At 36.3% G+C, this 11,883-nt stretch overlaps 1 protein-coding gene and 1 pseudogene across 1 annotated transcript; both read left to right on the forward strand.

The window, feature by feature from the left end:
* Nucleotides 1-3,887: 3,887 nt before the first annotated feature.
* On the forward strand, nucleotides 3,888-4,376 carry LOC116306776 (uncharacterized). Its single transcript, XM_089035922.1, has one exon. The coding sequence runs from the start codon at nucleotides 3,888-3,890 to the stop codon at nucleotides 4,374-4,376; it is 489 nt and encodes a 162-aa protein (XP_088892048.1).
* A 1,646-nt stretch (nucleotides 4,377-6,022) lies between these two features.
* Nucleotides 6,023-7,657, forward strand: LOC148908545 (zinc finger MYM-type protein 1-like; annotated as a pseudogene).
* Nucleotides 7,658-11,883: the final 4,226 nt, after the last annotated feature.

Genomic DNA, 11,883 nt, shown 5'->3' on the forward strand with positions numbered 1-11,883 from the left:
ACTCTGGACCAAAAATAAAGAAAATCGATTTTTTGCTGTTGCCGCACATTGCTCGATATTAGTGGACAGTCGCTCTTAAAGACTTAAAGTAAGTTACTTATGTGCCAGTTGCTTTCAAAATTGACATTTTTCCAAATAAGTACAGTTGAGTTTTAAAGTTTAAAATGGATTCAGATTGTTAATCAAATGATTATGGTTAAATGGTCAAGCTTTACAAGGTTATTTACTATTGTATGTTACCTAATTTCTTTGACTGAACCATGGAGATTAACATTGGCTTTAACTGGGGTAGTTTCGTTGTTTTTTGGAGCATAGTCAAGTCTGTGTTCGTCATCCCCTTGCCCTTGGTCTTCCTCGTCTTTACCCTTATCTAAGTCGATTCCCCTGCAGGCTTCATCCGTAACATTTTCCGCCAAATCAATTGTTCTATCCAGATCTGGGCAATGGGTCTCTCCGAGATTGGATAGGGAACTTGTTTGTCTGTTTCAACTCTTGTCTCTTGTGTCCTGCTCTACCTTCCTGTAGTAGTGCCTTTCCGTTTTTCTTTCGGGCCCTCCATCTCTTTTTGGCCAAATTTCTAATCGCTTTAATTTTCTCTTTGTCATTTACATTTTTTTTGATCCAGCGCTTTCAACTTATCAAAGCTTTTTTTCTATTATTATAGTATTATTGCATTATATATTATGCAGTTATGTTGAAAAACGTATTGTATTGTTTATTATGCTATATTTATTTATTGTTCTAAGTGCTTTTATGTGTTAAACTTAACTCACACAGTATTCTAAACTGTAGTTTTGTTAAAATCGAAACTCCAAAAGCTCGAGTGCCACGTTTTCTCTTCTAATTTTACGATTTGTATCCAATAACTGATGTATATAGTATCGCTTGCATGTGCATGTTCTCATGGTTTTTATTCCGGGAATTGGGAAAATGTTTGTCGACCTGGGACAGCACAATATTTCCAAAATACCAACAATGCTTAAGAAGCTGTCTCAGTAAAAGCAGCCCACTGAATTTATTTTGAAATTAGATCACCTAATGACTATGCTGAGTGGCATGAAATTATGTGTTCAGAGTTCCCATCATGCTTCAACCGCCTCTTCAGAGGACCCATGTGGAGCTCCTTTCCTGCTGAACAACATTAAGATGCTTTAACACTAATGTAGAAAAAACCTTACTTATCCGACGAAGGACTAACGTCTGAAACGTCAGGCTGATCTACTTTTTCACTGTGATGTAACATCCTATAGTTCCTACTATTTTATCAAGAAACACTGACACAGTCCACACTAGTACTTTTCTACAAGTCATCATCTACTAGAAAAAAAATTAGTTTATTTTGGTACATTGGCAAAAAGTTTACATATTTCGTTTCAGTTAGTTTTGGTATGAAACAGTACGGTTGAACTTGTATTTTACTGTGGGTTTTGAATTTTTTGCATTTAGAAAGGAGTGTTTTGTGTATATGTTTTATTATTTAAATATTAAATTCCTAGGCAAAAGTTAATGTGCAGCCCCAAGCTTAACAATTCGGCAAAAACCCAGAATTGCAGGTTTGTCATATATATAATGCAGCCATTTGCAAAAATTATGGCCGCTTCCGATATATATACAAGTATAAAGTGTTAAAAGTATCACATCCAAAGGGATGATTCTGGCTAAAAGTAGATGCTTGTGACCTCAAGCCAGCACTACAAGAGTCGGTAAGAAATCAATGGAGTGGGGATATTGATCTTGGAGATGGTAGAGTAAAAGCTCTTTATAAAGAATATGAAAGAAGAAGAAAACAGACAACACCACCACTACCTGCCAATAGAGATAATTTAGAGAGAAGAGTGATGGAAATGATTGATGATTTAGATAGAGATATCCAGTTCCTTGCTAAAGGGCTTACCAATGCTGACCAGGACTATCAAGTAAAGCTTGACAGCCAGAATTCTTCTAAGGAGCTATTGAAAACGCTGAGTTGGGGGAGAATGGAATACAATACCTTGCTTCTTGAAGCCCACTCTATCAAACGCAATCTGGAAAATATATTTTGTCCCACCTGCACCCTAACCATCAGCAACCTGCGAGTTGCTCAAATGCCTGAGAAATGCATTTGTTAAGAAGAGGCAAGCGGCAACAAGCTATGTCCTAGCAATCCTTCTGTCTGATGAAAAGCGATCCTGTAAGCCATATGCACTGCCATTACAGTACGTCCCATACCATTCGATCAGAGATCAGTTCATAAGAGATTAAACAAACGGAGTCAAGGCTGCAATGGTGGCATATAGATTAAAACCAGTGGGTAAAAATTTAAATCCAATAGTTGTTAAAAGAGGGAAATGGTTATGAAACCTAATTTAATTTTCCTTCAGAAAGTGGTGATTCACTAAACAAATCGAAATTCACTTCACAATATTTAACGTCACTCCCAGAAATCACGCTAACAAGGCACGAGTTCACCCTGTAATCAGGGTCTAGTTAAATATAGAAACAGGTACAGATTATCTATCCTTGAGAAGACGTAGCTAAGTTTAAAAAAACAATCGTTGAACCGTTTATGAGAAATCGTGGAAAACGCAAAACTTCAAAGATTTGCTAAATCTTTACTTAAAAACAAATCGACATTCTTAAAACTTAAAACGCTCTTCGAAAAACGAAATTCGTTCTCAAGAGCAGAAAGTAAATAGTTGACCAAACTTACACAGTTTAAAAACTAGAGCAAGAGCAACGCTTTAGGATATTTTTGAATAATTTCATTCAATAGTAATTTTTTAAACCGGATGCGCAAAAGCGATAAACAAAACTGAGAGTATGAAAAGTTGGTGCGATTTTCTCCAAATCTAACTTAAGAATTTCTTTAAATAAATTACATTTTGTTTGTCATGAATTGGAGATTCCTAGGTGTTTACAGTTTTCTTACATCACATCTAAATCGCGCGCACTTTTATTTTTTCCAATTTTCGATTTTTCTCGATTTTCTTGCGTTGAAGACTTTGATTTTATGAAATACACATTAGTACAAACTTCAAACCAAGAGCAATAACTGGTAGAAATTCTAAAATGATCCAGCAAACAGAACATTGTCAAAGCGACGATTGAAAAAGTTCAGTTTGGTGATCACGAAACTGTATCGAAACACCTTAAGTTAGTATTCACGGTATCATAATTGTTGTTTTCAGTACTATACCAAGCCTAAAGACCTACGAGTTTGAGAGATTTTACAGTCGTAACGAAGGCTGACCAGAAAGAAGAGCAGGCGAAGACAAAAAAAAAACAGGAGGAAGAAGAAAGTCCCAATTCCAGCAGCGAGAGCCATGGTTCCCTTTTCTGCTGTCCCAATGAAGGGTGTACGAAAGTGTGCCAGCAGTATACCGACTTGGAAAACCTTAATCTTTACGGAAAATGTAATTTAACTCCAGAGAAGTTAGCCCTTATGGGTAAAGCCAAAGTGGCCTACAACACCAAGCTAACCGGAGCTGCAGGTGTCTATACCAGGATTCAAGGCTCTACATCAATGACGTATTCCAAAGAATGTGACCCTCTTCCTGCTGGCTGGGCTTTAAAAGTAGTAAAAAAGTCGCGTTTTAATGAAAAGCAAACACGTTCTTGGAAGGTAAATTCAGAATCGGCCAAGAAAGTGAACACAAGGTGAATCCTGAAATCGTTGGTTTTATAAGTCCGACTAGAAAAAACTTAGCGAACTTGCAAAAGAAAATGGTAACACAATGCCAAAGACTATAATTTTTTGCAACACCATCACAGATGTTGCAACTGTTGTAACAGATTACTACTTCACTTGGGAAATAATGCATACTCACCCAGGTCATCCAAAAAAACCTAGTGACTGCCTGGTTGGCATTTTTCATTCAAATTAATGGGAAGGATGCAAGGAGAGCGTCATGGAAGAATTGAAAAGCAATGGTAAGAAACAGATAATTGCAGCTACAAGTGCCTTGAGCATGGGTGAGAATTTCCCTGACATTCGTTATGTTGTAAACTGGGGTCCTGCTAGAAATATACTTGATCACCATCAAGAAGCTGGGCGTGCTGGAAGACATAATGTCACATCAGATGTTGTAGTTATTTTTCATGGACATCAGCTTTCACAATGTGAAGATGATGTTAAGTCATTTGTTAGGGCATCGGGATGTCTGAGGGTTGCAAGCTACAAAGCTTTTGATGAAAGTATCAAGCCACTTGAACAAGGACATGACTGCTGTACCAACTGCAGGGAATCTTGTCTGTGTCAAGGAGACACATGTGCTGCACCCGAACTGCAAATTGAAAAAGATTTTTCGCAGTCATATGACAGTGTTCTAACATTTACAAGGCCTGTATCAGAGGATGATAAGATAGATCTATATAATGCTCTGAAAGAGCTGCAGTGATCAGAAAGAGGCAGGGGACTGCTGTTCAGCAAGGCTTCTTGTCGTGGGTTTTCTGATGAGTTAATTTAGGACATTGTTGATATCAGCTGTACAATCTTCTCTTGAAGATGTCATGAAATCACCAGTATATTCAATGAAGCATGCTCTACAAATACTAGAGATCTTTGATGACCTTTTTGGAGATATCCCCACTTCAGATGACATGATGAACCTCTTAGTTAATATCCACCCACAGTTAAAAGAAAGCAACTATGCAGGCATTTATGACAACCTACCTGAGTCAGATGACAAGGAAAGTTAAAATTGCAATTGATTTGCTATAATTTTGGTTACCTAAATAATAGAACTTAAAGTTTCCATGTCAAGGATGACTGAACTTTATTCATATATTGATGAAGGTCCACTTGACTTGAAAACATTGTATTATTATCCAAGTAAATTCAGGAAAGATCTATTTGAAAATAATTGATTTATAGTCATGCGTTGAATAATTACACATTGTGCTGCAATACTGTTAACTGTACATACACAGTATTAGTATTATTGTGCAACATTAAAATAAGAAAGCACTAAACAACAACTCTAGTAAGGTGGTTGAGTAATGGATTACAAAAGTACAGGTTATCTACAAACCAGTGTAGCTTGCTTGTGTACTTTAATCTTTATCTACAGTCCTTTGACTAAACGTTGTTTGATCGGCATCATCCCTATGCGCCTAGACCGAAAAGGATCATGGGGATAATTAATTCAGTTACTAGCTGCCGCATATATTATCTAACACGTCTTGAGCTCGCTTTTTTCAATCCCATTTAATTTGCTAAAACCACGCCTCGAGCATACGGCGAAGATTTAAACTGGCAAGCGTTTGGATGACGCAAGTTCTGGGTAATTTACACGTTATCCTTTTCGGTCTAGGCGCGTAGGGATGATCCGATCAGACGACAACGTATAGTCAAAGGACTGTATACGTACACTACCAAGTTCGGGTGTCTACCATAGAGGCATAAAACTTAGAACTCAGCATTAACTATTAGACATTTTCTTTTCATTCTGTTTCATGGAAGTGTAACCACTGTAATCTTGGAAAATCAATCATTGACTGGCTGAAACTAGAAGACTGACTCTTTTTTTGCTTTTTTTTTTTCAAAAAAACATTTTAAATATTTGCATAATGGCTTGTGACTTGCATGGCAATGTTGGTTGTAAGTTCCAAGCATTTGCTAACTAAAATTAAGATGTCCCAGGCACATGCTATTAGGATGTAACAGCTGTCAGGTGCTATATACCGCTATGGAAATTAGAAGCTAAGGGGAAAAATCTATAGCTATGGGAATAAAAGTATCATGTATCATATAATGCGCCTGTAGGAGTTGTGTTGTTGGCTGATAAAGGCTACCCAGATGACCCTCCTTTGCTTACGCCTTTCAGGCAAGCACAGATCAGACGAATGAGAAACAACAAATAAAGGCGAAGGGCGAGAAATTTCCAGTTTGAACTTTTGTGCAAACGTGTGAAGGTAGAACGTATATTCAAGCACCTGAAAGATTGCAAATGTACTACGTTTACATTGCGTCACCCAAGGTAGATGCTTCCTATGGTAATTGAGCTATGTACATTTTTAACTGAACGCCATTTCTCCCTCGTTTCTTGCTGCCAACGACCCATTCGAGAACTCTACTTCTGTGTCAGCTGATGACAAGACAATCACAGATGTGATTATTGCCCAGGTAAAAGATGCTGCACTAAGCATGGAAAAGATGACAAGTTTATCGAGTGAAGGAGAATCAGTGTTCACTGGCTCAAAAAATGGTGTTGCTCAAAGGTTACGAACTGAAACCATGGCAACGATCGACGTCCACTGTATATGTCATCGTTTATCACTCACTTGTGGAGATAGATGCAAATGATACAGTGAACTATGTCAAGCAAGTTGAACAAATCCTTACTCAACTGTGGTCACTTTTTGAAAACTTTTGCGTACACAAAAGCAGTACTTGCTGTCAAGGAAATCAACTTCAATGAGCATGGGCAGAAGTTTAAGAAGCTTCAAAAGCGGTTCAAAAAGGCATGCAGGACCAGGTGGCTTTCAACTGAGAAGGCGATGGATGGGGTCTTTGAAGATTTTGATGAATTGCTTCAAACTCTGAGTGTTGAAAGAGTCAAATGATTCTACCTCAATTGGCCTCCTCTACCAAACCAGCAACCTCAAATTCCTTGGTACTGTCTACCTTCTACACGAAGTGCTACCAATTCACAGCCACCTCAGTAAGGCCTTTCAGGAAGGGGAGGGTAAGCTTTCCTTCCATTGCACCAGCTATTGACTACACAATGGACCTGCTAGATGACGTTGCCAAAGACATGAAGCACAAAACAAAGCTGAAGAAAGACCTCATGTCTGGCGGGAGACACTCCAGATGTGACTTGCCAAGCATGACACCCCATACAGATAATATCCTTACCAACTTCACATCAAAATATGTAAAGGCGTTAAAAAAAACATCAAAAACAGATTCGCTGGCAACCTTGATGTTCTCACATCCTTCAGAATTTTCGATCCAACAGTCGTTCCAAAGAAAACTGACCCCAGCTTTAGAGTATGGAACACAAAAGATCTCCAAATTAGCAGACTTTTTTATAAGGAGTCTGGTGATATGAATGGCAAGAAAGATGATCTGGTGACGGAGTGGACAAAGTTCAAGTACAACATCTTAATTCTACAAAGCCAAATACCTCGAGACATCACACGCCCTTCAACTAAGCTGTGTAACCATAAGACTCCTATAGAATGGCAGTTTCAGCATATGATGACCATGCGAGCAACTTATCACCATCTTTGCCCACTTCTACTTCAAATAGCAGAAGTGTGCTTATCCTTACCAGTGAGTAATGCCTGGCCAGAGCGAGGGGCTTCTGCTGTCAAAAGGCTCAAGACGCCTGAGATCTTCTATGAAGAACGACATGTTGCAGACTTTGATGCTCATCACTTTGAATGGACCAAGCGCAAGCAAATGTCACAGTGTCATCCATGAGGTCACAAGGCAGTGGTTCGCCAAACCCAGACAAAAATTAGCAGGGCCTCCAAAAGGGAACCAACTCGTAACAACTTCCGATGCATGCACGCAGGTCGACCCACAGCCCGCTATGGAAGAACCCGCTATATCAGAAACTTGGGAGATGCATAAGCGTTAGAAGAGGAACTTGAGGCTACCACAGCCCTCCTAAAGCTCCCACCTGACATGGACATTGACATGGACTCTGACTTTAGTGACTTTGAGAAATAAGCTTGAATAGAGTGCAAAATGTGCTATATAAATAGCAAGCACTGAGGAAACAAAAGACTTTCAACTATTTAATTATCTACTCATTCACAACATGAATATGAATAATATAAGTTTAGAAGTTGATTTTAGATATTAGAACACTTTTCATAATATTAGTTTCAATGTATATTTTTGAGGAAAACTTTCATGCATTAACTGATTACTACTGTAAAAATAAGTCAACACCTTGTGTGATAAAGAAAAATATAATTAAAGTCGAGTTGGCAGTGTAGATACTAGAACACTTTTCATTTCATAAAATTGCTTTCACTGCAAACTCATCATTTTGAGAAAAATATTAAAACTTTACCAGACTTGAATCTCCCAGTTATTTTGCCCTCAAAACGTTTGATATCACAATCCCGGACCCCCCTAATTAACTCGGCCCTCGCATCGTCTACTCTTCCTTCATAGCCTTCTACTTTCAGAACTATTGACACCCCGGAATACATTGTAAATTATTTATTCATCTTTATCAGCATCAGGGATCAGAATGTCGTATAATTCTCTCTTTAGCATTTCTACTGTTGACAGACTGCAGCTGCGTGATTGTGAATTAGACGATGAATGTGTTAAGATAATATGAGACGTGTATAATTTTCTTTTTAGTATTCCTACTGTTAATAGACTACAGGCTGTGTGATTGTGAATTAGATGATGAATGTGTTAAGATTATATGTGACATGTATCATTTTCTTTTTAGTATTTCTACTGTTAATAGACTGCAGCTGGGTGATTGTGAATTAGAAGATGAATGTGTTAAGATAATATGTGACATATATAATTTTCTTTTTAGTATTTCTACTGTTAATAGACTGCAGCTGGATGATTGTGAATTAGACGATGAATGTGTTAAGATAATATGTGACATGTATCATTTTCTTTTTAATATTTCTACTGTTAATAGACGGCAGCTGGGTGATTGTGAATTAGACAATGAATGTGTTAAGATAATATGTGACATGTATCATTTTCTTTTTAGTATTTCTATTGCTAATAGACTGCAGCTGGGTGATTGTGAATTAGACGATGAATGTGTTAAGATTATATGTGACATGCCATATAATTTTCTTTTTAGTATTTTTACTGTTAATAGACTGCAGCTGGGTGATTGTGAATTAGACGATGAATGTGTTAAGATAATATGTGACATATATAATTTTCTTTTTAGTATTTCTATTGTTAATAGACTGCAGCTGGGTGATTGTGAATTAGACGATGAATGTGTTAAGATAATATGTGACATGTATCATTTTCTTTTTAGTATTTCTACTGTTAATAGACGGCAGCTGGGTGATTGTGAATTAGACGATGAATGTGTTAAGATAATATGTGACATGTATCATTTTCTTTTTAGTATTTCTACTGTTAATAGACTGCAGCTGGGTGATTGTGAATTAGACGATGAATGTGTTAAGATAATATGTGACATATATAATTTTCTTTTTAGTATTTCTACTGTTAATAGACTGCAGCTGGGTGATTGTGAATTAGACGATGAATGTGTTAAAATAATATGTGACATATATAATTCTCTTTTTAGTATTTCTACTGTTAATAGACTATAGGCTGGGTGATTGTGAATTAGACGATGAATGTGTTAAAATAATATGTGACATATATAATTCTCTTTTTAGTATTTCTACTGTTAATAGACTATAGGCTGGGTGATTGTGAATTAAACGATGGATGTGTTAAAATAATATGTGGCATGTTGCCAGGTACTAATAAAACACACCTAGAATTACAAGGTAATAAGATAACAGATGTTGGTGTTTAGATGATGCGACGTATTGCCTTGTACTAATATAACACACCTAGACCTAAGTGGTAATAATATAACAGATGCTGGTGTTCAGTGTCTGTGTTCACTATTAATACTTTTTGTTTCAAACATATAATATGAGTATCTATATAATAAGATAATAAATTAGTATATGTTGTCAACTCCTAATAGAAAATTTAAAAAACTTTGATCAAAATCCTTATATCCTATATATATTCTTTTTCCTATAGAACCAGTAGTCAAGAGAACCTGGACGAAGGATGAGAATGATGCAGTTCTTGAACATCTAGGGAAATATATTCGCCAAGGGAAACTTCCATGGAAATAACAATTTGAAACCTGTAAAAAGAATGCCCTGGGAAGACTTGACAAAAGACCATGGAAATCAATAAAGTACTATGTGAAATATCAAATCGAGAAAAGAGCAAATCCCTAGTTCAGAAGAAGATCCATTATCAAGCTTAGAAGATAGGATTTGATCAGAGGTTGTATAACAAAAAACAATTAATCTTATCAAAGAGATGTTTATATCTCAATCAGTCATCGTCTCCCGGTTGGCAAAGATTATAAAGGAACCTGAAAAGCTCCCCCATTGATTGTAAAATTTACTCCTTCAACGAAAGAAAAATTCTATAAGGTGAGAGCTCAACTTAAAGATTGCTCTACACGAGACCTTGGGTTTGCTGACGAAAAAAAATCTTTATAAACGAATGCTTGACGGATCAAAATAAAAAACTTTTCAGCGATTGTCTTAAATTTAAGAAGGAAAGGAAATTGTCATCCATCTGGACATCAAATGTTAAAGTTTTTAGTCGATTCATTTAATAACCATTTTCTTTAATCTACCCAGCTTTTCACCTACACAGTTACCTTCAGGGTATCAAGTAGAAAATATCATTATAACTACAAGAAACACCAGCTAAAGCTTAGTCATTAAAACAGTCATTGTGCGCATTATATATGCTATATTAAGGTGAGAAGGGATAAATCAGTCACCCATTCTAGAAAAACAACTAAAGGTGGCTTCAAATAGTTATTTATTCAAACCACACTTCCCATTTTCATTTAGCAAATTGGTCAACTTTTCCTGGTCTGATTTAAATGTCTTCTCCACCAAATACCAAGCATAGATATACAATTGGCATTGCTATGGCAACATAAAACAAAGATAACTGAAATACGTTTTTCTAAAATATTCATATTCAGGTAAAGTTAATCATTTAATGATTAGAGTGTTTGATGAGAGCAATTTTGAATCAATCGCACAAATTTTCTGAGATCTGGTATTATGATGCTCAAAAATAAAGCAAAAAAAATCATTGACATATACAAAATAACTACTAAGGTTTTCTAAAGCATTTATTTATCTGTCTTAGCTTGCAAGTGGCTCTTATGAAAGCTTTTTCTCGTCAAGGTGCTTTTAGTTGACTGATTTAAATTATTCTGATCTGATTCTGATTCTGATTTTCTGTGTTGCAGGTTGCAAAACTTTGTGATTAAAATTTGTGATTATTGAATATTTCAATGTCTGAGTGTTTAGTCATTTAGTCGATGGCTATCTAATAATAGCCAAAATCTCCTACCCCTCTACCCAACTATGAAATGTACCAACAAAATGGCTCAACTTGTCTTGCAACATTGTCACGACAAAAGTTGTAGAGCAAATATTGCTCGTTTTACCACCTCACGCGCATCAAAATTCCCTTGTTGCAAAAAGTAGAGGGTGTTTCTACTTAATGAACATACACAAAACATATTCTAATTTATTACTTATTTGATTGAAAAAGATCGATACCGAACGGGAATTATAATGGTGAGGTGATGATGAAGTTTTCTTCTTCAGAGAGGAAGGGAGGAATTGTGGTTATTACAGAGGATTTTCCCAAGAGAAAAAGAACGAAGGCTAAGAGGTGCCTGTTTGTGAAGTAAATGTGTTTTTAATCAAAATGTTATTATGAATGTCTAGAAGATGGTAGCACATGTTTAAGATAAACATCCTTATGCCCATTACTATGACATTCCAACAAAACCTATCCGGGCCAAAGGTCGCTAAAAATCTATTTAAAAAGTTTCAATGGTATCATAAAATGGCATATCGTTTGAAACTGGCGTTCTTTCAATAAAGGAATAGATTGATTCTCTGATTAGTTTTGTTCAAGAGGGTTTGTTAGTGTGTCAACGGTTAAATTATTAATTCTGTTGACAAAAATTTTTTGTCTAGATAAAACCTACCAATTTTTGTCAACAATTAACATGTATATACATTTATGTATGTAGGGGACCTTCGAATTAAAAATCATGAATCGGTTTAAAAAGGTTCAGCTTAAAAGAACCAACCAAGACACAGAATGTCCAAAAGAAAAAGCCGCCAGTAGCCTCAATCCAAAAACCCTCCAAACAT

Source organism: Actinia tenebrosa, unplaced genomic scaffold, assembly GCF_029948245.1.
Source record: "Actinia tenebrosa isolate PJP-AT-01 unplaced genomic scaffold, QUT_ActTen_1.0 PGA_scaffold3__52_contigs__length_22856419, whole genome shotgun sequence".
In the NCBI taxonomy this organism is placed as follows: Eukaryota; Metazoa; Cnidaria; class Anthozoa; order Actiniaria; family Actiniidae; genus Actinia; species Actinia tenebrosa.